A 25,636-nucleotide genomic window follows, 5' to 3' on the forward strand; every position below is an offset into this window, starting at 1 on the left:
TCGTCCCAGGCTCCACTTCTCTTGGGGAGGTTGTTTTCTCTGACGATGCCTCGCTCCTTGTTTGATTCGGGCGATTCGGCTCCATCAGGCCCACGCATAGTACCACTTAATCAATTACAATTCATAAAACAATCGTTTACAGCGACCGCTACAATAATTAAAGCTTTTACGGATAATCCCGTTACAAGTATCCGGCCCGGAGGACCATTAAATGTTGATGTCAATCAACACTTCTACTGTTTTGCCGGCCTTAACGAGAAAATCGAGCTTTACACATTAAAAGGGTCGTTGTATTTCGTGATAATAAATTATGGGCCAAAATTAAAACAAAGTTAGTTTTAGAATTCCCTCAGATCAATCACACATTCAGTAAAACAAAAATCGATTCTCGCGCATTTCTTAACGCGCTGACAGCCAGGCAACACTTCTGATGTGCCAAGCAAATACATCATGGACGCCTCATCCGTAAATATTCGATTTGTTGTTTTGGAAACAACAGTTCCGAACATAGTCCTCTTTCCTTAGCCGCGATCTGAGACGTACGATAACTTGACTAAGACCACGCTTGCTTTCAGCTTTTTTTTGCTTTGTGGATCAGGCTGAGCAAGAGTCACGCAGGGACACTAATACTCCTTAGGGGTCCTCGGCTTGTTATCAACCCGCTCGATGCAAGAGTTACCACTCTGTAAGACGGTTATATCCGTACGCTCCTCTCACCGCTCACCGTGTGTCTTTGCACCTCCAGCGTCCGTAAGACGGCTATATCTGCCCCCTACCCCTCACCGCCGTGTCTGCACCGGCAGCGTCCGTAAGACGGTGCAGGAGCTGCTGGAGCTGCACCGCACGCCCGTCTCGGAGGAGCGCGAGCGGGAGAAGGTGCTGCGCATCAACCACCTGTCCAAGTTCCTGCCGGACCCGGTCAAGGCGCAGGAGTTTATCCGCAAGTTCTCACAGCACCTGGCGCAGGAGGAGTCGCTGCTGCAGCTCATGGAGACAGTCATCAACCCGACCGTCTCCTGCCGGGAGAGCGTCGACAGCGTCAACATGGTGCTGAAGCGGCTGGGCCAGCCGGTGATGACCAACCTCTACTACAACACCATCAAGCAGCTGCTGGAGCGCGTCTCGTCGGTGATGATCGACCACGACGCGCTGCTGGCGCTGGTCTCGATGGTGGAGGAGGCGGTGCGCGACCCGGCCTCGGCGCAGGAGCTCAACATCGAGCCGGGCGCGGCGGTGGGCCGCGGCCTGCGGCTGCTGTTCGTGCTGTCGTACGTGCAGGCGGCGCAGTTTCTGCACGCCGACATTTTGGCCGTGCTGCTCGGCATGCTCCAGGTGAGCGACGAGGCGCGAACGAGGCTCTCCCGGGCAGGGAGAGTTGGGACGGGGAAGTCGGCCTGTACGAGCATGTGATCGAGAGAGGCGTTAACAATGGGGTAGATCAGTTTTAAGTACTCACTACTCAGGCGATTTCCTTGTTATTGGCACACGTCCATGTCAATCTTATTTGCATGCCAATTAGTTACCAGTGGCTAGCTTCAAACATCCGCCTCACGTTCATGCCACATCCGGCTCTAAATGTTGTGCTTTATCAGAGCATTTTGTGTTCAGCCGCCCGTGATCTGACCCCTGTGAGCCGCCCGTGATCTGACCTCCACCGGCCCGTTTCTCCGCCCGCGGGGCAGACGGACGACGACACGGTGACGCCCAAGGTGCTGGGCGTGCTGCACTTTGTGGGCAAGTACCGGCCGCTGGCGTCCGAGTTCCCCGATCTGATGGACAGCCTGGTGCCCGTCTGCCAGCAGCTGGCCACGGCCGGCTCGCCCAAGCAGGCCAAGCACGCCATCCGATGTCTGTTCGTCAACGTCACCGACAATCAGGAGGGCGTCTTCACCGAGATACTCGAGGTCAGTGACGAAGACTGGAGGCTGGAGGAGGAATGGAAGCTGTCGGAACGGGAACCAATTGTGGTGTTAGAATTGGCAATATAACATTTCCGCGTATTCTGGTAGGAAGGCAGTGTGAACCTTTGTTCTACTAAACTCGTACTACCAACTACCGGCAGTGTGGTTCCGCGTGATTTCATGATCAGTGTGCTCGATGTTTCCTGTGATTTGCTGATTTTCTGTGCTACTCTCCGTCCGGGCCACCCATCTGACCACTCCGGTCTGGCCGCCGCAGCGTCTGAAGTCTGAGCTGGAGCTGGGCCACGAGCACTACCGCACGTCCATCGTGTCACTGGGTCACATCGCGCTCCACCTCTCCAACAAGTTCCCCATCCAGATCAAAAACATCGTCTCCAGGAAAATCGTCAAGGACCTCCTGATGCGGGTAAGTTGTCCACAGGTTCGAGGTAGTAGCGCGCTGAGTTTTGTGCCTTGTTGCTTCACTGTGCTTTAGGCAGCCATAGCCGTTTGTCTTTTCGGTGTGATGCATTTGCACGTTTTAGTGCGTTTCCTTGGGCTCAACCAACGCTGATTTGAACGCTTTTCTTTTACAATGCCTTAACTCTCGAGTTCCAACACGCTGCCCCATCTTGTTCCCTATCCCCCCCCCCCAACAAACAAACAATCTTGCTCACAAGCCTGGTATTACCGGACACCGAGCTGGACGGGATCTGGTGGGTGCTAGAATGGTGACGACTGACGAGCGGTGTGACCAGTCCCCTTGCCCCAGGGACCTGACCGGGCTGACAGACAGGGAGGTGTATGACAAGACCCCTTATCCCCCCCCCCCGCGACCTGGCTGCGAGTCCCCTCTGTCCCCTGCACCTAAGTACCCCTCTCCCCTCCAGGACCTGACGGACAGCGGGGAGGTGTGTGGCTAACCCCTTCCCCCTCCCTCCCTCCCCAGGACCTGACGGACTCCCCCCCCAGAACCTGAGGCCCCCCCCCCCAGGACCTGACGGACTCCCCCAGGACCTGACGGACCCCCCCCCCCCCCAGGACCTGACGGACCCCCCCCAGGACCTGACGGACAGTGACGAGTCCCCCCTCCCCCCTCTCTGTCCCCAGGACCTGACGGACAGTTGGGAGTCCCCTCCCCCTCTCTGTCCCCAGGACCTGACGGACAGCGGGGAGGTGTGTGATAAGACCCCCATTACCCCTCTCCTCCCCCCTCTGTCCCCCACAGGACCTGACGGACAGCGGGGAGAGCGAGGAGGAGTGGTGTGACGAGGACGCTCTGCCCGAGGGCATCCGCTGCAAGATCGAGGGCATGAAGCTGATGGCGCGCTGGCTGATTGGCCTCAAGGACGACGTCATCTCGGCGCAGAAGACGTTCCGCATGCTGATCGCCTTCATCATCCACCGCGGCGACCTTCTCGAGGAGGGCAAGGTCAAGTGAGTACAGCCGCGCTCCCCGAGGGAGGCAGTGCCTATCGCGATAAATTGTGATGTTTGTACGAGTACCTACAGCAATCACTATCATGTGATTACGAGCGAGCGAGCGAGTTCATACTGAATTAAGGGTAAATCCTGAGTATGAGCGGCCGGCCGGCCGGCCGTGGGGACGCTCTTCAAAAGTTAATATCTTAGGAACGGGACATCCGATTGACAAGCGGTCTTCTTTACTGAATGTCACTTGGACGTAAAAGTTCTGTGGTGTGATGGCCACCATGCGTTCTTGCCAACCACCGCACGTGGCGTGTGGTAAAGTTGGACATTTTTTAAGAACCCCCAATTGTAACCTCAATAACGGCACAACGGTTGGGCCGATTGAATTGAAACTCGGTACACAGTTAGATCTCCATCAGGTAGTTCATCTGCATGTGTTAAGGTTGGGGTACTACAGCACGTGCGCACGTGCAGGGGGCGCTTCCAGATCTCGAGAACGGCTGGGCCGATTGCGCTCAAATTTGGTACACGGTTGGGGACCGGTTAGTAGGGTGCCGTGCAAAAGTCAGTTTGGACCCCGTTTGCACGTGCGCACGTGCAGAATGCCGCTTCCAGATCTCAGGAACGGCTGGGCCGATTGCGTTGAAATTTGGCACACCGCTAGCGACCGGTTAGAAGGGTGCTTTGCGCAAGCCCGTTGGAAGTACCCTCACGTCCTTCCGCACGTGCAGGGCTCACTATCTCGCTCGCTCGTTCTTCGCCCAAAAGGCGTTTTACTGGTTGTTATGCTCTGTTTTGAATACTGCTGTCTTATGTCCAAACGTCCTAGCTCTCTCCGTTAGCCGTTACTGACCGGGGCCTCCGTTGCCTGTCGCCCATACCGACCCTGTGTCGGCCTGCCCGCCTCCGTCCTGGGAGTGAGCTGACGCCGCCCCGCCCCCGCCTACCGACAGTAAGCCGGAGGCGGCCTGGCTGCGCTACGCGGCCGGCGCCGCCATGCTGAAGATCTGCGAGCAGAAGGGCGTCGGCGACCAGTTCACTGCCGACCAGTTCTACAGTCTCTCCCTGCTGATGGCCGTGAGCTCCTTAAAACTTCACTAATTTATCTGTCGAGAAGTATTAAAATCACCACGGTAGCACGAAATAGGAACACCAAGAATGGGTGACTTTGCTTTTATACATTCTTTTCCTCGTTTTTGTTTTTCTCTTTCGCTTGTCATTTCTTGGGCATTGCAGTTACTACTGGGCTGCCTTTATAACGTGAAAAGGTATGAACGTTCGAGCAGTAATTCGCATGGATTTCTGTGGGTACGAACGCCGGTGAGCTCCTAGTACCACTGACTTCTCCAAACTCCCTTCCCTCCCTGTCTCCGCTCTGCAGGACGAGTGTCTCCAGGTGCGGGAGCGGTTCGCCGCCAAGCTGCACAAGGGCCTGAGCCGCGGCATCCCGCACAAGTGTCTGCCGCTCGACTTTATGGGCATGTACGCGCTGGCCGGCCAGGAGCCCGACAAGCGGCTCAAGGCCACCGTGCGTGGGTACATGGCCGCCGACATCCTGAAGCGCCGCGACGTCATCAAGAGCCTGCTGCTCAACGGAGGGTGTGAGTCCGAGCAGGGAGATGGGGGGGGGGGGGGAGTTGAACCGGGCAGGGGGAGGGCCGGCCGGAGCGCACGATAATATCGGTAAAGTAATTGACTTGATAGGTTTTCCACACTTGCCAACCTGGTCCATCACAATCAAGTGCAATGCTCCTGCCAAGTGGCGTATCTTGGCATTGCTGAAAGTCTTCGTGTAGCCGCCGAGAGCAGCATTCTCTCATTGCGTGTTCGCTGTCGGCACCGGTGGGCGTCTACCGATGGCTGGTCGGTGACCGTGTGTATTCAACCAGCTGCCCCGCAGCTAATAACTTGTCTCTGCTCTGATCGTACATGTGTCTGTGCCCGGCAGCGGAGCGGGCGGCCGACCAGCTGCCGCACCGCTAACGGCTTGTCTGTCTGTGACTGTGTTTGTGTCTGTGTGACCAGCTGTCCCATTGCTATTGGCTCCTCTGTGACCGTGTCTGTGTGTCTGGCAGCGGAGCGGGCGGCCGACCAGCTGCCGCACTGCTAACGGCTGGCCTGTGACCGTGTGTGTGACCGTGTCTGTTTGTATGTTTGTGTCTGGCAGCGGAGCGGGCGGCCGACCAGCTGCCCCATCCTAAGGGTTGGTATGTGACCGTGTGTGTGTCTGTGTGTCTGGCAGCGGAGCGGGCGGCCGACCAGCTGCCCCCTCCTGAGGGTTGGTATGTGACCGTGTGTGTGTCTGTGTGTCTGGCAGCGGAGCGGGCGGCCGACCAGCTACCGCACATCATGCCCGACTACATGCTGGTGTTCGCCGTGCCCATCCTGGCGCACGACCCCGACTTTACCGAGTACGACGACGTCGAGTACCTGACCAAGATCCGCGCCTGCCTCTGGTCAGTAGTTCAGTACACCGACAAAACCGGCCGCCAGCCTCTTCAAACGTGTCAAACCGTATGGCCTAAGCAGCCTATTTCTTTAGGATGCTCACAGGCCGGACGTTAATAAATTTGTTTTGCTCGGTTATTGCATATACTTGCGGACAACCTGCAATATCTATCGTACGTTGTATTCACTTCTTTTTAGTTTTTAGCTTGATTAGGGACCTGAGGTCAGTTAGTTCCAAATCAGGTATTATGCCCAACGAACCGCGATGTCTTTCCGTCGTTATTTACTGTCTGATGGCGCGGTCCCATTCCCAGGTTCATTCTGGAGCCGCTGATCACCAAGAACGACAACTACTGTTTCGGCTTCTACAAGGCGCTGGTGGAGCGGATGAAGAACCACCTGGACGCAGTGCGCAGTGAGGAGGAGGCCGCCAACCACGTGAGTGAGGGCGCGGCGCGGCTGGTAGCACAGCGGGGGGGGGGGTGAGGTGAGTGGAAGGGTTAGAGGGGGCTGTGACCACCAGCGCCCAGGTATTCGGGAACGATCAGAGCCGAGTGGTGAAACTGGACTGACATCACCTTCCGCAGTGAGCGGGTGGGCGAGCTGGTGCCATATGGGCGTCTGTGCTATGTTGTGATTCATCCCGCATTATGTTCCCGGCACAATGTCCCGATGGTCGGTCCGGCAGAAACCGTGGGCCGTCTGACCTGTCCTGTCCGTCAGCAGAAACTGTGGACCGTCTGACCTGTCCTCTCCGTCCGCAGAAACTGTGGGCCGTCTGTGACCTGGCCTGTCCGTCCACATTAACTGTGGGCCGTCTGTGACCTGTCCTGGCCTGTCCGTCCGCAGAAACTGTGGGCCGACTGACCTGCCCTGTCTGTCCAGTGTCCGCAGAAACTGTGGGCCGTCTGTGACCTGTCCTCTCCGTCCTCAGAAACTGTGGGCCGTCTGTGACCTGTCCTGTCTGTTCGCAGAAACTGTGGGCCGTCTGACCTGTCCTGTCCATCCACAGAAACTGTGGGCCGTCTGTGACCTATCTCCGTCCGGCCGAAACTGTGGGCCGTCTGTGACCTGTCCTCTCCGTCCGCAGAAACTGTGGACCGTCTGTGACCTGTCCTCTCCGTCCTCAGAAACTGTGGGCCGTCTGTGACCTGTCCTGTCTGTTCGCAGAAACTGTGGGTTGTCTGTGACCTGGCCTGTCCATCCACAGAAACTGTGGGCCGTCTGTGACCTGGCCATGGGCCTGCTGCTCACCAAGACAACCAACTTCGAGATGCGCGAGTTCCCCTCGGAGCCGCGCATCCCACCCATGTACTTCCGCAAGCCGGCCGACCCCAACTTCGTCAACGGTGAGCTTTAGTAGACCAGCGCGTGCCGCAGGTTGGGGCCGACGATACTTTTTTTTGTATTACTGGCCTTAATAAAGTTGTAGTTGTTGACATACGTATCAATTGTGCGTTCCGAAAACTGCAACGATACGTGGGGCTAATGTCTGAGTTTTCTGGCCGAATGTTACAACTAACTTCCGTCGATAACTGCAATATCTCCGTGTTTTCTGATTCACCCAGCGCTGCAGTCTGTACCGGCCCTCACCTGACCCGCCCCGCCCCTCCGTCACCCTCAGGGAAGATCTACCTGCCGCCCGAGCTGCAGCACCTGGGAAAGCGGAACAACATGGTGTCGATGGCGCACAGCCACAGCATGATCAACAAGCGCATCCAGCTGGCGCAGCAGATCCGCGCCTCCAAGGCCGGCGCCGCGGCGGCCGCCGCCGCCGCCACCGGGGGCGAGAAGGAGCTGACCCTGATTGTGCAGGAGTCGCCCGCCGCAGAGGTGCGTGTGGGGAGGGGAAGCCTTCACTGCCGGTAATCAGAACGCGCGAAAAGATTTTCCGAAAAGGGGGAGTTGGAACTGGCTGTTGTGTTGTTTCCCTCACTAGTTTTGCTATTCTTACGTAAAGACTTGTCAATAATGCGTGATTTTCTGCCGGTGGGGGCCCTAGCCAATGTTATTTTTACTGTTCGAATTACTGTGTCCGGGGATGCCTTAATCTATCGAGTTTTATGAGCGGACGAGCAGTAAAAGCTTAATTGCCTCAATCATGTAATGATTCACGGCAACTGCATATTACCTCAGCATTTTTTTTTCTTTTTGAAATAACGCCAATAAAACGTATCGAACCCTGCGAAAAATAGACAGGCAACAATAGTTATCCGAGCACACCGTGCTTTCCCGCAGCGGCAGGCTTCAGATGGGATCTGGTGTGTGACTATTTCGTCTGAATTGCTGTGACCCCCCAGTGTGAGTTGTGACCCTGTATAACCCCCACTGACCCGTCTCTGTCCTCTGTGACCCCCCTCTGACCCGTCTCTGTCCTCCGGCTCAGGCGGAAACCGAGGAGGATTCTGCCGGCTCGGGGGCGGCGGCGGCGGCGGCAGCGCGACTGATTCGGGACCCTCCGGCCACCTACAGCCGGCGCGCCGCCCACGAGCGGGACAGAAACGACGACTGTGAGTGGACCGGGGACGGGAAGGGACGAGGGAAATGTATGGAGAATTGGAGAGGATGCCGCTTAGGCGCTGGGTGACGTGCTGAGGCGTACCAGTCAGACGTGACCTGATAGGTTTGTGTAGCTCAATATTTTGGCACACGTCTGTGTCCGCCCGTGTTGAATATGTGTTGGGATGCCCGTCTGGTTTCTCAGTTCTTTCCTCCAGTTTTATCTCATGGTTTCATCTAGTAATTGATCGCACATGCTCTTTGATGTTGAGCCAAATAAACTAAGCTAAAATAAATTTAACGGTCGGGACCTGTCGGGAGGTCATTGACCGAGTGTGTCTATGGCCCGTCCGTCTGAGCTGTTGTAGGTTACAGTGTCCGATCCCCATCCGCCTTTTGTGTCTCCGTCTGTGTGTCCACGTGTCTCTGTCTGTGTCTGTCTCTTAGACCGTCTCTATCTGTATGTCTGACCCGTTATATCTGTCTCTGAGACCGTCTCTATCTGTATGTCTGACCCGTATATATTTGTTTGCCGCAGCGGTGGATAGCGCGGCCGGTGGTGACCTGTCGGAGCAGTCATCGACCTTCTCAGACAGTCCTTCCAAGGACAAACAGGACAAAATCACCAAGTAAGTACACTTAGACAGTCCTTCCAAGGACAAACAGGACAAAATCACCAAGTAAGTACACTTAGACAGTCCTTCCAAGGACAAACAGGACAAAATCACCAAGTAAGTACTGTCACCCAGTAAGTACACCTCCCGCAATTATTCCTCCAAGGACAAACAGAACAAAATCACCATGCAAGTTCCGAGGACAAACAAGATAGAATCCAATGCTCTGAATGTTCTCGCGTGGGGGATTTCTCTCGAGTTGACGGCAGGAGTTGTATGTGATGTTAAGACTGTCCCCGCGGCGCCCAGCGGCTCGGTGCACCAGTTCTGACCTGCGGCCCGCCCCGGTCACAGCTACTTCAAGAAGGCGCCGCGGACGGCGTCCCCGACCCCGAGCAGTCAGCGCTCGACACGCAGCGGCCGCAGCGGCGACTCGTCGGCTGCCGGCGAGGAGGCCGGTCAGCGCGCCGCGCCGCGCACCACCCGCACCAGGGCGGCGGCCACCGAGGAGGCCGCCGAGGCGTCTGGGTAGGTGGCCACACTGTCTCTCTGTCCGTCCCCCTGTCCCCTGTGCCACTCGTATCTGTCCCCCCTGTCCGTCATGTGAACGTGATATATTGTCCATCGGTAATTATTATTCATCCGCACGCTGTCGCCACGCTGAGACTAGAGATGTCAATCGGATACCAACTTTTTGGTATACCGATACCAAACCGATACCAACTTGGTATTTGGTATTTCAATCCTAATGTGTTTGGTATTTTGTTGGTATCATAAACCCTCACTAATGTATAAGAGGCTAAGAAATCGGTAAAAAGTTGGTATTTCCCTCATTTTTCCAAGTTGGTTTGGTTTCGGTATTTCCCCATGGGTTTGGTTGGTATTTGGTTTGGTATCGGTATTCAGATTTACCGTAATTGGCATCACTAGCTGAGACCCATGTTTGCTGTAGCGTCAGTTCTGACTCATCCCCTCTCTGGGCCGCGCAGATCTCGTTCTGTGAACGGTAAGCGGCAGGCGGCTGAGCCGGAGCCGGAGTCTGAGCCGGAGCCGGAGTCGGCCCGGCCGGCGGCCGCCGCCAAGAGGAAGCCGGCGCCGGCCGCCAAGCCGGAGCCGGAGGAACCGAGCCGCAAGTCGGCGCGACACGCCGCGCCAGCTCAGGAGGACGCGGTGAGTCCGGGCCGGCTGGCGGACTGGCCAGTCCGGGGCGGTTGTGGGGCCACACAGTGGGGGCTGTGGGACCACACAGTGGGGTGAAGTAGGACTGTGGGGACGAAACAGTCCGGGGGAAGGGGGTCACCTGTTGGATGTTTGTGTCGAGGTGGCCTCCAATGGCGGCTTGGGATTATTTTCAAGTTATACTGCGCACGCGACCATGGTGTGGTGTTATTCACCATCGCAAAGCTAAGTGTGCACTTCAAGTGCCTTGTAGACTGAAGTGTTGCATTTCCACATTACTGGCTGGAGTGTAAACAGCTGGTGGAATTGGCCATTGTCAGAAATGGTTACGTGGCAGGAGAGTTCCTGCTAGTGGTTTCTGTTCTAGAAAATGCTTGTTCAGCGATTCCAGTCGTAATGTGATTCGGTTGACGGCTGCCCGTCTGAAATGTGTCGGGTAGATCCGAGTTTGCTGTTGGCCCGGGGTTGTCGGACAACTGACCCATGTTTCATCGTCTCATAAATAATATTATCTGCGTTCGAATTGTAAATGTCAAGTATATTTACATTCAATCGTTTTTACCTCTTACCCATTGGTGTGAAGTAAGCCTCAGAAAGGCTAACGATCGGACTTTCATGATCTAATAGATTTCATATATGTACATAGGTCTTTTGACCATTTCTTTACGAATTATAAGTAATCACTGTACTGGGCAGAACATTGGAAGATGCGAAATTCGGATGCTGGTTTTCGGACGAAGGTCTGTCGTTATGTGCCAGTAATCCTGCGTTTCTCGTGCGTATGACGCCGTACCGCTGCAGGGCTCTGACCCCTCCCCCCTCCTGCCCGCAGGCCGCCGGAAAGAACACACGACTGACGAGGTCGCGAAAATGAGAGCGGCCGCCGTGATGGGACCTGAGCTGACGAGCGGCGCCCGCCGCGCTGCGCCCGCCGCGCCACTGTATGCCGTGCTGCGCCACTGTATGCCGCGCCGCGCCTGTTCCGTGCAACTGAGCGAGTTATGTTAAAGCGTACAAACTTCAGAGTGTTTTTTAATGCGCGCGCCGCCCCGCCCGTACCGAATACACACTGTCTGGGGCCGCGACTGCTGTCTCTGTCCGGTGTGTGGGGACGGGGGGGGGGCTGTCGGTCTGACAGGGGGTGGGTGGATGGGGTAGGGGAGGGGTCGGCACTCATCTCGGCCGCCGGTGTGACAGCGCCGCGCTGACGGCCGACTCGTCCGTCACACGCGGCCCGCTCTCGGCGCCGGACGGAGTGGTGCGATCGGTCCAGTCTCGGCGGCGGGCGGAGTGGGACGACCCGGCTGGTCAGCGCGGCCGGGCCGCACAGACACCGTGGCCGACAGCAGGGAGCGCCTGGCGCCGCCCAAACGGTGAGCGCTGCGAGCACAGAGGTGTGACGCTGCCGGGAGCGCCGCCAGCCCGCCGTCACCACCGCCGCCGCCGCCGCCGCCGCCGCCGCGGTCAGTCGCGATGGACAATGGTGGGGCGGAGGCGGCCGGCGGCGGCGGACCCGAGCTGCTGACGGTGGGCTACGAGCGGTGAGCTGTCTGGTCGGAGCCGGCCCCGAGGGACCCCGGTCCGGGGAGGGAGCGCGGAGCTGCGGGCGGCCGGTAGTTACCGTGGTCCGGGGGAGGGGAGGGACGGAACCGCGGGCGAACCGGCAGCCCGGGGCCGGGGCCGGTCAGGGGAATGTGTGGGTCGGCGTCGCTGCTGGTCTGGTCTCGGCAGGAGAGAAGGGGAGGACTGGGGGCAGTCTGCTCAGGTAGACCCTCTGCCTGTCTGCGGCGCGCTGCTCTGGTCTGCTCAGTCGCCGCCGGCGCGGTATGCCGAGACTGACAGCAGTAAATCCCAGGCCAAAAGGGAGGCCCGGGACTGCCTGTGACAGCTAGACAACTGAAATACGAGCGGTTACGCCCGACTGCAATGTCACGCGGGCTAATGATCCGACAAAAGGAATGAGTAGGAGCAGTGTTAGAGCTGGTTCGGATTGTGTTGTCAAAATGGGGGGGGGGGGCGGCACGGATGAGGCAATGGAACTGCAATTTTTATTGTATATCTCGGATTTGACCGGAAGTCTAGCATCTCAAACAGTTCGAATTGAGCTATGTGTGTGTATCTGCTACCTACTTCAACTCAACATTTTGAGTCTTTCGATGTGCCATTGGTGACGTCATTTAGGTTATATAAGGTCATCTCAGTTTTTGCCACCTATCCAAGAACAAGTTCAACTCAAGAGTCTGGAAATGTAGGTGACGACCACCAATGCGCTCAGATTGAACCGCAAATTCGAGTAACGTGCTACACGATACGTACAAAACGTCCGGTAGGGTTAGCGACTGGGCTTCGGTCGAAAATAATCAAAACTGACGTCTTGTGAAAACGCTCTTTCTGCAGTGACTTGACAAAAAAAAATGTTTAATAATGATTTTACCAGCACCGCGCTGTTCTCATCGAGACGCATCAATTGAACGATCTTTCAGAGATAGTGTGACTTTTCCGGGACTCGCGAAGCCTATGGCCCACACTATGGCACCGGTTAAGGTCCCTGGCCTGACAACAGTCGACGGTTGAAATGTCGCATTTAAATCCGGCGCTCATGACGGCCAATTCGCTCTTGTATGCAAATTTACGTCAGATCGTAACAGCGAGGCTGCTGCTGACGGTTCATACCCCGCCCCCAGCCTCAAGGTAGGTATCCTGAATGTCTGAATGGGCCGGGCGAGAATGGAAGCACCCTTTGATCGCGGGAGACGTGAGACAGACGAAGACGGGAGACGTGAGACGGACGAAGACGGAAGACGTGAGACGGACGAAGACGGGAGACGCGCCGTGAGTGTGACGAACAGTCGTGAGTCGCAGCAGCCGATGGCGCAGAATCTGTGCCACGGCTAAAGAAACGAGGTAAATGTGTGAGCACAGTGGTAAACAACTGGACTCGGCATAAGCTTCAATTATTTACGCACCGTCATACCAGTACCAGTTGCCACGCGCAGCTTGGCAATAACTGCCCACGGTTTCGAGCAGCAGCGGACAGTCACCGCACAGCTTCAGTGTCACCGAACCGATGGGACCTCCCAGACCGTCCGCCCCCTTCTCTCCTCCCCATGACTCCCACTGTCCACCCCTTCCCTCCTCCCCATGACTGGCGCCGTGATGGCCCCAGGGTGCGGACGCGGCACCTCTCCCCTCTCCTATGACCGGCGCCGTGCCTCTCGGTACAGGGTGCGGACGCGGCACCTCTCCCCTCTCCTATGACCGGCGCCGTGCCTCTCGGTACAGGGTGCGGACGCGGCACCTCTCCCCTCTCCTAGTGACAGGCTCCGTGCCTCCCGGTGCAGGGTGCGGACGCGGCACCTCTCCCCTTCCCTATGACCGGCGCCGTGCCTCCCGGCTCCTGGTGCAGGGTGCGGACGCGGCACCTCTCCCCTCTCCTATGACCATTGACCCATGACGTGGCCGTCCCCCACAGGGTGCGGACGCGGCACCTCTCCCCTCTCCTATGACCGGCACCGTGCCTCCCGGTGCAGGGTGCGGACGCGGTCGCGATGCAGCATCGGCGCGCCATCCCCGGTCATCGGCGACGACTGGCGGTCAGCGTCGGTTCCGTTTCGGGAGAAGCTGCGCTACCTCTACGAGAACCAGATCATGGTCGACGTCACCTTCCACCTGTACGAGCCGGTGAGACGGGCATAAGAGCCAGTGAGACGGGGTATATACGAGCCGCCAGCCGGTGAGACGGTGTACGGGGTTAGTTATTGTTAGTTATTAGGGTTACTTAAAAGTTATCAAACGGGTTAGTGATTGTTAGTTATTAGAGGTTGTTTATTAGTTAGGTATTAAAAGGGTTAGTTATTGCTAGTTATCAGGGGCTACCTACTTATTAGTTGTTAGACGGGTTAGTTATTGTTAGTTATTAAGGGTTACTTATCAGTTCTATAACAGGTTAGTCGTTAGTTATTAGGGGTTACTGATTAGTTATTAGACGGGTTAATTATTATTCGGTACATGAAGTTATTAGACGGGTTAATTATTATTCGGTTAAATAATTATTCGGTTATTCGGGTTAAAGGGTTCGATTATTTTTTTTTTCTACCCCCCACTCGCACTTCGATTATTCTTTTCATCCCTCCCAGTCATGAGTATCTCTGAAGTCTTGTCCGTCTATCTGTCCGTCTGTCTGTCCGTCTGTCCGTCTGTTTGTCCGTCTGTCCGTCTGTATCTCCGTATGTATGCATGCACAAATGTATGCGTGTTGCTGTATGTTTCAACGTGTTCCGAATCCGATGTTCGTAGTTGTCTACAGAATCGGTGTCGCCAACCTACTTGGAGTCCGGCGGCGGCGTGCTCCCATTGTTGGCGCGGCGGCCGTCCCGTGCGGCATCTGTCTTGTCCGGACGGCACGGGCGAGTCGGTGGCGGCAGCGCGGCCGGCCGGCCGGCTGACAGGGCTCGGCAAAAACCCCCGCCGGCCGCCGCGCCGCGCGGTCCGCGCGCCAAAATAGCTGTGCCACTGACCGGCAGCCCAGCTATTTCCTTGGCCTCCCCCCCCCCCGCCCGGCTGAGGGAGGGGGAGTATTCCTCGGGCCTCCCTTGGGAGGGGCGGGGAGGGTGCTGGCGACGTTCAACCCGTGTGTTGTCAATTGCGTCTGATTTGGTACGGGTTATTTTTGGTCGCAGTGGGTCTGGGTAGTGGGTAGTGGGTAGTGGGTACGGACTAAACAGCTCAGGAGTGCTACGTTGGCACTACCTAACCGTGATCAGTTCTGAGAAACGGCGCAAAATCGCCGACATACTGGGCGCTGAAGCCATAGAACTCGGCGCCGATCAATACCCGGGTGCTGGTAAGGAGCGTTTCTGCCTCGAGCTTCTGGAAAGTACGGTAGCGGACAGGTAAGTACGCTCTCGCCTGGCCGGCTCTGCGGGCAGCTCCCAGGGAGCCGGTCTCACGACTCACCCCGGCTGGTCCGGCGCCGGTGCCCCGAGTCCCGTCACCTCCACTGACGGTGCAGCGGAGCGGGAGGCAGCCGCTGGTCTCACGACCCACTCAGTGTGGGTCCGGCGCCGGTATAGGTATCTATCCGGGGTCCCGCCGCCTCCACTGACAGTACGAGCGGGGCGGGGCGGGGAGGGAGGAGAAGCAGCCGCCCGCGTCACCGGCCACCGTTCATCACGGTCGCTGATCGGTGAGGCGACGGTCCGACACCTCCCTCCTGCCCAGCTGACGGACCGGCACGGCGGTCCGACACCGGATGTGGCGGTCTGACACCTCCCTCCTGCTCAGCTGACCGGCCAGGTGACGGCCCGACACCCCCCTCCCTCAGCTGACCGGCCAGGTGACGGTCCGACACCTACTTCTCCTCAGCTGACCGGCCAGGTGACGGTCCGACACCTAGGTACCTCTCCTCAGCTGACCGGTGAGGATATAGTCCGACACCTCCTCTCAGCTAACCTACTGACCATCTAACGCTGTATAGCGGCCCATCTAGTGTCCCTGAGTAACAGCCCGCGGTCTGCCTCCCCCAGCAGGCGGCGGGGGACGAGGCGCCCCCGGAGCGGCGGTCAGCGGTCACCAACGGTCACGGCGGGCCGTCGGACTCGGACTCTGACTCGGACTCGGACTCTGAGTCGGCTGACGGGCCGGCGCTGGTGGTGGGCGCCCACCGGCTGGTGCTCGGCATGGCCAGCGCCGTGTTCCAGAGCACCCTGTACGGCGGCCAGCCACCCGAGCGGCCGGTGGTCGTCAGGGACTGCGATCCCGGCACGTTCAAACTCATGATCGAGTGAGTACGGACCCACCGCGCCTGCTCAGGCGCTGCAGGTTAGACGTGCCAAATGGAACTGATGCGTCGGGAGCTAAACGCCAGCACTGGGGACTGGAGGTGAAACGAAAACACACTCAGGTCTCTTTGTTTGCGCCGAAAGCCTGCACTCAAATATATAAGACGGCATTAACCGCATTATCTAACCACATAATCTTAACAGCATTGATATTTTTCCTTATCAACGCTTTACTCTTTTAGCAGCTTCGTTCCACGATAATGTAACGTATCGTGTACAATGCTGGTTGCGCCGAGCTCTCCGCAGCCCCAGTGAGAGCGCGATGTCCCGACTGACCGCGTGACCTCTCCTGTGGCAGGTTCATCTACTCAGGCGAGTGCATCATCGCGTCGGTGGAGAAGGCGCGCGACATATTCCACATCGGTCGCGCCTACCAGTGCGCCGACCTGGTGCGCTACATCTCGCAGTTCGTGGCGGACGCGGTGCGCAGCTACCGGTTCACGCCGCTCACCTGCGGAAACCTGTTCTTCTTCCTGGAGTTCTCGCGCGAGGTGGCGGACTCCGAGCTGACTCAGCTCTGCTGGGGCTACGTTGACCAGTACGCGGCGCGCATCATCGGCACGCCCGACTTCAGCGGCCTCTCCAAGGACATGGTGGCCACCATCCTGGACCGCGAGACGTTCGACGTCGGCGACGAGCTGGTCGTCTTCCTGGCGGTGAAGCGGTGGGGCGAGCACCAGCTGCGCGCGGCCGGTCAGCGCGCCCAGCACGAGACGCTGCGCCAGACGTGCGCCGACCTGCTGCCCTTCGTGCACATGGACCGCATCGACGAGAGCGACTTCGTCAAGACGGTGCTGCCGTCGGGCCTGGTGGGGCCGCAGGAGCTCATCAGCTTCTTCATGGTGCGCGGCATCGAGATCCCGCGCAACATCGACCTGGGCGACAACCAGTCGGCCTGCCGCATGCTGATGGAGCCGCACCGGCGCCGGCCGCCGCCGCACGAGCGCTGCCTCCGCTACCGCGCCGGCTACAAGCTGGCCAGGGACGACATGGAGGCGCTGCACGAGCTGCGCTTCCGCGCCGACAAGGACCTCCAGCTGGTGGGCCTGCACCTGGGCTATATCTTCAGCCAGATGGAGCTGGGCCTGACGGTGCGCGTGCAGGGCCCGTTCGAGCGCGTCCAGTGGACGGACGCGTTCTCTCAGTACCACCGTGTGAGCGGCGACTGTGTGGGCGCGGCGCCGGCCGACATGCGCGTGCTGTTCCACCAGCCGGTGGCCGTCGAGGGCGGCTGCTGCTACAAGGTGACCGTCAAGGTGGACCGCTGGAAGTACACCCAGAGCGACTTCAACATCTGGGGCGGCCAGAGCGGGCCCAGCCGGGTGCGGACGGACGACGGCCGGCACTTCTACTTCCTGCAGGCGGCCATCGAGAAGGGCCGCGACATCCGGTTCGCCGACATGAAGCAGTGTCGCGGGCTCATCACTGAGCTGCTCTACAAACCCGTCTGACCAGGCCAGCGGCGGTGAGTGGGCAGGGGCGGCGGTGGTGGCCGGTGGGTGAGCAGGGGCTGCCCCTCAGGCCCGTCTGCCCAGCGCCGGGGGCGGTCGGTGGGTTGGAACGGGTCAGGTCTGCGGTCAAGACCGGCGAGCGGCCAATGGCTGCTCAGGGTTGGTGAGTGGTCAGGGGCGGGGTCAGGTCAGGTGTCTCCGCGCTGACCCAGAGGTGTGTGCGCTCATTTTACTGTCGTGTGGTGACCAGAGGTGGACAGTAGGACGACAGACTGTGTCCTGCTGTCCGGGCATGTAACCATGTCTGGACATGTGACCGGGACATGTAACCGCGTCTGGACATATGACTGTGTCTGGACATGTGACTGTGTCCTGCTCATGATGTACGGACATATAACCACGTCCGGACATATGACCGTGTCCGGACTTAACCCGCGCCCCGCTGGGCTATTCAGCCATACGCGCCCTGCTGGGGGGGGGGGGGGGGGCAGATTCTGCCCCCCCTGTCTAACTTCCGAACCGATGGTCGTAGAAAGACGGGGAAAACGGCAATCGAAAGTTCTCAACAAGGCGGATCTTAAGAGCCCAAATTTTTTTGCTTAAGTAGGTCAGAGGTCAGGTCAAGGTCAGGTCAAGGGTACAAAATGCAAGTTCCTACAGTATCGGCCTTGCACCGTAGTTGCCGAAGCATGGACTGAGACCGATTGCCCAAAACGTGTTCATAGACTACCAAAACAATATTCGTTGCACACAATGTCATTCAAAGGTCAAGGTCAGGTCAGGTCAGGTCAGGTCACCAAAAACAAAATATAGAAAAGGGCATGTGCGACACATGTTTTATGGGTCATTTTACTCATGGAATTCAATAGTCACACTCAATAAGTGATATGGACCACCTCTGGATGAATTTCAGGTCGAGGTCAGATCAAGGTCAGGTCAAGTGAGGTCAAATTTTGAAGTTGGTTGTTAAGGCCTAAAAAGGTGTCTATCCGATGCAGTTTTTCACGGCAAATCGAATGGTGCTATTTTTGTTTCCGTACGAGGTCTAGAACTTCCAAAAAAATCATTTTTCAAAATTTTTGTGTGTCGTGACGTCATAAAATTTTGAATAACTCCCACATTTTTGAACCGATTCTTCTAAAAATTGGTATGTAGGTGCACATAGACCACTTCTTTGACATATATTCCGGTTTTTTCGATAAACTCAAAATTTTGGATTTTATAAATGTTTTCCCAAAAAAGTCAGTTTTTTGGAAAAATTTTGGCCAAAATCCAAAATTTTCAAAAAACCGAGATAGCCATTTGATAGACAAAGTAGAATCACGTATAACCTTTTTTGTTACGTCTTGATTCCTTTAAAAATGAAGATGTTAGCGGCGTTGGAAATTTTGCCGTTTTTGAGGCGAAAATGGCGAACATGACGTCACTAAAACGTTAATTTCTCAAAAACTTTCCGACGGATTTCGCTCAAATTTTCAGGGAACGTGTCAAATTGATGTATGATAAGGTACTGAGAGTTTGACGTCGCTGGCGTAACGCGTTTAGAAGTTATTGGCGAAAAACGGGAGGGGGGGGGCAGATTCTGCCCCCCCCCCCCAGCGGGGCGCGGGTTAACGCGGCTTCCTCAAGCCGTTCATTAAAAGTTCAAACTAAATTAATGGAAATGGCAAAAATAAAAATCAGATCGAGGTCATATTACATAGGGGAACGAAAATATCTCCCTAGTTAGGCCCGGCTAGGAGGTGTTTACTAAAATTCATGGTTAGTTCGGACTTCAGACCATCTAACATAACTGCCCAACTCTGTTTTGTCAGGTCTGAAACGAATGCTGAAGATTCCAGGGCTCGCCGGAGGGCCGTCCGGCGGTGGCTGGCAGACGGACGGATATATCACGACATTGCCGCCGTGCCGAGCGGCGGTCCCAGCAGCGGCATGTGGTCGCCGCGCTCCCCTCGCACCGCCGCACCTGTCGGCGAGACGGCGGCCGACCAGCCGCGCGCGCTGGCAGTCCCCAGTGACATACCTCGCTCACAGTGTTCATACAAACATGCAGACATCCTAACGAATGTGCCGTGACCAGCTGCTGCTCCACAATGCACAGGAAATACACTACAAATCAAACCCGTCTCAATGGAATGTTATGTAAAAGGCTCCGAACTGAGCGCCCCGTAGGGGGTGGGGCGAAACGGCCCCCCCTGTCCTTTTCCGTCAATATCTCCTAAACGGCTGGAGATATCGCCACCAAACTTTCAGGACTCCTCCGGGCATCAATTTTACACATTGGGACCAGATATTTTTTCCAGGGGTTCTCATAGGTTGGCCACAAATGACGTCAGAATGACGTCATGTTCTGCCATTTTCGACCGAAAAAAGACCTTCGCGAGAAGAGCTGTCAGGCCTACAGCTTTGAAGATACAGAAAAATGATCAGACATAAAAGGTGTAGAATTAATAGGGCTACAAAACTGCTATCTCGGATTTTTGAAATTTTTGAGTTTTGACCCCCAAAAATAAAAAATGCGATGTTTTTTATATTTTAGCCAAAAATCCAAAATAGTTTTTTGAGTTTCGAAAAAACCGGAATATATGTGATAGTACCTACTTTCTTCTATCTACATACCAAATTTCAGATCGATAGCTTGTTTTTTGGCCAAGTTATAGCGAAAAAAACTGTTCAAAAAATGATGACGTCAAATTTCCTAACTCAATTTTTGGCAATTCTAGACCACGTAGGGCAAAACAAAGACCACCATTGGACTCCCCGTGACGAGATGCATCGAATCGATACCCATTTTATGCAAAAATATCAACTTTGAAATTTGACCTAATATGACCTGACATTGACCTGAACTTCACCAAAACGTGACCTAAGCTGGCCCCAAAGGCTGCCTGGCCCACATAATCGCATTTGTCATGTAAAATGGACCATAAAACATGTATCACACGACACTTTCATATTGTGGCCCCCAGGTGACCCCCAGTGACCTGACCTCTGTGACCTGACCTGGTATCAGTGACCTCAGATAGCGAAGTATGTGTTTGACGAACAATGTACCATCGATGGTTTTCAATTACTTACCAATTTACTCGATTTCACAACACATTTCTTGAAATGTCTGTGAACGGTGAAAATCCGACCTTTGACCTGACCTGTGACGTCATCGGTTTGACCTAGGTCAATGAAATTCGGCCACAAGGTAGTTCCCGGGTGGGGCAATCGAACGCCGTTTGAATTTTGAAAATCGGCCGGTAAATTTCTGAGATCTTAGGGGGGGGGGGGCGAAACGCCCCCCCCCCTCCCCTACGGGTGGTAGGGTCCGCCGTTAGCCCTACGGGGCGCGGGTTAACCCGCGCACCGACGGGGGTCTGCGCCAACTTAGAACCGACGAGGGGGGGGGGGGTTGGATGACCGATGACCGATGACCCCCTTGAGATCTCGAGAACGAAGCAAGAGACGGCGACAAGCGGTAAACGGCATGGGGTACGCACGGACAAGGTCTACAATTTTTACGAAGGTCATTTTCAGGTCAGGTCAAAGATGACGTCACATGGGTCAAAAAAGTCATAATGGCGGCGCTAGATATGGAGAGTTTCTCTCGAATAACTTTCGAATTGGTCAAGCTAGGAACAAACTAAGGACACCATCGTGATCCTCTCGTCAATCCGCATCGAACAATAGGTATGTTGACCTCGAAAGGTCAAATTCAAAGGTTGACCTCAGGTCACGTGACCTCGAGGTCATCATGTAGGTATATCATTCGATGCGCCTTGACGAGCTAAACACAATGAGACCATCCGCGCGGCTGTAGGTATCTTGTTCCCGTAAGGAGTTATTGGCAAACAACCTTTGGTGACCTTTGATGACGTCACATGACCTTACTGACGTCACCATGCCCCATGCATGTTGGAGCTATTTTTTACAATTTGGGGGTCAAAAATCAAGATAGAACGTTGAAATTTGGGACATCTAATGTTCTAATAGAGCTCTATAACATATATTCCGTTTTTTTTTAAATTCTCAAAATTTTGGATTTATTAGCTGTTTTCCAAGAAATTGTTTTTTGAATTTTTAGGGGTAAAAAACGAATTTTATGGAAATTCCGAGATAGCCATTTTTAAAGAACTTGTTGAGCTGCGTCTATTCATAGGTAGGTATCCTTAATTTGCAATTTGCTTTAAACCTTGATTTTTGGCGATTTTTCAAAACATTTACCACTTTTTGACTGAAAACGACATGTAGTTAAATCACTAAAATCGACATATCAAAACGTTTTTAGATTTTTTTCTTAAATATTACACAGAAGACGTCAAATTGATGGGGGAGAATTAGGTATGCCAAGTTTCAAGTTGATAGCGTAAGCGGTTCATGAGTTATTCAAGAAAAATGGAGGGGGGTCGGATCCGACCCCCCAGGCGGTCGCGGGTTAAGGCCAGGTTGGGTCAGGTCAGGTCAGGTCAACCAGTAGGCGTGACCTTACCATTATAAGTCAATGGAGAAAAATGAAAATGCCTCTAGATCCGTGTGTAGGGGAGAGTGGGGTAAGATGCCCAGGGTGGGAAAGACGCCCCACCCCCTCTAGCGGCGAAACAAAGAATCGGACCTGGATTTTAATGTTCTTAGCGTAAAGCGGAAGCCTGCCTTGTTAACTGCACAAAAAATTGCGAAGCTCAGTTGGGCAACGGCTGGCTGATGATTGCATGTTTTTTATTTGCTGCTTTCAAAAAATATTTTGGTGTCAAAACATTGTAAAAATCAAAGAAGGTACCTAAATAATTTTTGCGTCCCTTGCTATAGTCGTGATACATTACCATGCGTGTACTGTGTCCCAAACAGTTTGTTTCAGGGTGCAGTTTTATGGCTAACAAATTGTACTGATTTAATGTTACTTCGGTACCTTGGGGTAAGATGCCCCCTGTCCTGATGGGGAAAGACGCCCCCCTAAATCCGTAGGCTGTCCTTGAAACAGCCCGTCAAATCATTTATTACATAACTTGTGATGTAGACAAAAGCCGATCTGGGACTATTGAGAGTCCAGTACGGTCGGGTGCTCCCCATGCCGGTCTCTCGGCCCACATAGCGAATTTTTGGGCGGCATCTGACTCTGAGAGTCCTCACGACGGCCTCTGTGGGCCCCATTATTGGCTCCAGGGCCCCTAACGACATCCTTTGAGGGCTCCCACGTTGGCCCCACGGGCCACGCTGGCATCGGAGGTCCCCACGATGGGCTCGAGGGCCCTCAAGCATCATGAAGACCTATAAGAGCCCCACAGTGGTCTCCGAACGCCACCATGGAGGCTTGTTTGGCCGCGCTGGACTATGATGGCCCTAACGATGACCTCTGAAGCCCCTTACGACTACTTTTGCGGGCCCTTATGATGACGTTTGGTGTCTACTGCAGGTTCGAAGGGACTACTGATTCGTTCAGGCGATTCACGTGCCCATTTATGTCATTTATAGTGCAGGGGGCATCTTCCCCAACGTCAGGGGGCGTCTTTCCCACCCTGTGGGGTACCCCTTTCACTTCTTCAGGAAAATGCTTAATATCAAAAAAAGTTATAATATTTCAGGCATGAAAGTGTGATATTTTTGGAGAAAAATGATGTCGGCTTCCGTTGAAACTCGAACTTTTTGCTTTCCCATCGTCATTTTCGAATAATATATGACATAGCAAAACCCTGGGCATCTTTCCCCATTCTCCCCTACGCATATGAACAGTCCAAATATTTCAGAATCACAAGGATTTAGACCACCCGTGACGACCAAGGTGTCTTTTTTGCTGCGAGCCTCTAGAAAGGTCATCCGAGGTCATTTTAGGCTACAAACAGCTTTTTGCCAATAACTCTCGATTGGAAAGAGATAGGATGCTGGGGATGGCCTCATTGTGTTTGTCTTGTTGAGACGCATCGAGTGATATGCAACATGACCTTTCCGGTCAGGTCATGACCTTGACCTGAGGTCAAATTTTCAAGTTGACCTTGACCTGAGGTCAAATTTTCAAGTTGACCTTTTAAGGTCAAATTATAGTTCATTCGACGCGTCTCGGCGAGAGGAACACGATTCTGGCAATAGAAATGTTGTGGTGTTTCTATGTCAAAAGTTATAGTCGAAAAACACATTTCGTAAAAACAGCTATTTTTGGAGTTTTTTTGCCCTCTGGAGGCTAAACCGTTGACCTGAGGTCAATTTTGATGATACCTTATCAAAACAAAAGTTCAAAAGCTATCGATTGCTTTTCCATGCGTTTTTCTAGCTATCATAGTTCCTGAGATAAATGCATGTTTTCTGAGAAATATAGGTAATGACATTTGGCAAATTTTGACCTTTGATTACCTCCAATGACCCAATATTGCTCTAAGATGAAAAATGACCTAAATACTTTCAAACGTACGCATTAAGAGCTATCGACTGCTTTTTACTGCGTCGTTCTAGCCCTCTTAGTTTTTGAGTTAGAGGTGGGTGGTAACATATGCCCCCTCCCCCCACTAGGGCGAAGTTGGCTGAGACCGCCACTGGGGCGCGGGCTAGTAGTTTCTGCAGGAGGGCGGCTCTGGAGAGCCCCCCGTCACTCGCGTTATGGAAAATACCCCAGTCATGCGCGGAAAAAATCATCACAAAACGTAATATCGTTTATTTTTCTAGAACTATATTACACAAAACCAGCAAACCTGCAAAAAACGCACTCAGAAAATGCATAGCATAGCCAGACCTTTACACGACATCTGATAATTTTCTCTCTTTGCACGTGAAGCAATTTATCCCGCACCGTAGACAGTGTTTACAATTGCCTCACGTGCAAAGAGAGAAAATTATCAGATGTCGTGTAACCAATAAAGACCGTGTAACTGATTTGTTAAGCGTCTAGACGATTAACAAACTGTTAAGCGTCTAGTAGACATTTCGTCTAGTCTGAAATATGTCGTATTGTTATATAAAATGTATTTTTTACCTCTAAGCGCCCGAAAGATATTTGCGGTAGGCGGGGTAAAATTATTTAACCGCTTGAAGGTAGAAAAATCTTATAAACGTCGCGCCTATCGGCCCGACGTTTAACATATTTGTTCTACCTTCTCGCGGTTTATTATACTAAACACTATCTACGGTGCGGTATAATGACTCTTTTCGGGTATTTTTTCGGATTCAATATGGGTGGAATATGTTAAAACCAATTATCATAGTGATTTAAAGGCTCAACTTCTGTTGTTGACGACGCAATTTGGCCTTAGTACGATACCTAGCCGAAAAATAATAGAACTTAAAAATGTACAAGCAAAAATACCACGGACGCATAAGGAAGTGTGAAATCAATCGTATATGCATTATCAAGCCAATAATACCCACAATCTTAATTCATGTGCAATCTGCAAGCATAGTACCTAATATAAAACGGATGAGACCCCCGTAATGTGTTCATAATGCAGTTTGACGTTTACATTTTAGCCACCCTTCTGTTCTTGGCGAAATCGGGATTTGATGTTGCGACAGAATCACGGCACTGCTGACGAACTCGATGAGCCAGCACAATGGATGCTTTTTCAAAATATACGACGAGCACGCATAAATGCAACAACAAACAGTCATGTCAGTTTGAATGTCGGTATTGGGGCATTCCATGTCAACCGGGACAGCCAAAATCGGCCACCTCTGCGATTTTGTTCAAACTTGGTATACTTATTGGCTATTGGGTGAAACCTCTGAGGGTGAAAGGATTTTGTCATATGCCCTCGGGCTACAGAGATACAAGTCGCTAAACTTCTGCTTTTTGAGCAGAATTGGACGTGTATTGCAATCTTGAAAGATCTATAGCCTCAACATTTTTGAAGCTATTAATGTCAAACAAACTGAAACGTGTACATAAGGAGTTATGCTAGTAAAATTTGACAATTTTTACATTTTTTGGTGATTTTGAATTTATTTTATTTTGAATAAATTTCTTAAAATGTAATTAGTGAAAAATGGGTACCCTTCGATTTTGCTCAAATTTAGATATTGTCTTCCACTAGACGTAAGGCACACGTGCTGAGAAAATTAGAGTGGGCCAACGATAACTTTGGATGATATAGCAACAAGTAGTGCAACGTAGCACGGGCGGTGGAAGGGGCCGATTTCGCTAACTCCACCTGTTTATCGCCAATAACTCACGCCATAATTATCATATTAACGTCAAACTTTAAGTATCTGTCCAGAATCGAATTGCAAATCCTCCCGTGCAAAAAATAGGTAAATCGGTCCACAATTTTTCTAGTAATAGCGGTGTGAAGTCAAACATTCCTGCC

The 25,636-nt window shown here is 53.8% G+C and overlaps 2 protein-coding genes across 2 annotated transcripts; both read left to right on the plus strand.

Annotated features, from left to right (window-relative positions):
* Positions 1-803: 803 nt before the first annotated feature.
* On the plus strand, positions 804-11,157 carry LOC122375650 (sister chromatid cohesion protein PDS5 homolog B-like; the record flags this gene model as incomplete). Its single annotated transcript, XM_043355127.1, has 15 exons — positions 804-1,332; positions 1,683-1,904; positions 2,179-2,328; positions 3,130-3,338; positions 4,286-4,409; positions 4,714-4,933; positions 5,650-5,788; positions 6,095-6,218; positions 6,991-7,129; positions 7,405-7,613; positions 8,167-8,290; positions 8,818-8,908; positions 9,248-9,421; positions 9,883-10,063; positions 10,905-11,157. Coding segments are annotated over 15 exons (2,677 nt in total), but the record flags the coding sequence as incomplete, so codon positions are not given.
* A 387-nt stretch (positions 11,158-11,544) lies between these two features.
* Positions 11,545-19,484, plus strand: LOC122375651. Its single transcript, XM_043355128.1, has 5 exons — positions 11,545-11,613; positions 13,603-13,753; positions 15,598-15,854; positions 16,211-17,377; positions 19,178-19,484. The coding sequence occupies exons 1-4, from the start codon at positions 11,546-11,548 to the stop codon at positions 17,361-17,363; spliced, it is 1,629 nt and encodes a 542-aa protein (XP_043211063.1). The 5' UTR covers position 11,545; the 3' UTR covers positions 17,364-17,377; positions 19,178-19,484.
* Positions 19,485-25,636: the final 6,152 nt, after the last annotated feature.

This window comes from Amphibalanus amphitrite, unplaced genomic scaffold (assembly GCF_019059575.1).
Source record: "Amphibalanus amphitrite isolate SeventyFive unplaced genomic scaffold, NRLGWU_Aamphi_draft 001887F_arrow, whole genome shotgun sequence".
In the NCBI taxonomy this organism is placed as follows: domain Eukaryota; kingdom Metazoa; phylum Arthropoda; class Thecostraca; order Balanomorpha; family Balanidae; genus Amphibalanus; species Amphibalanus amphitrite.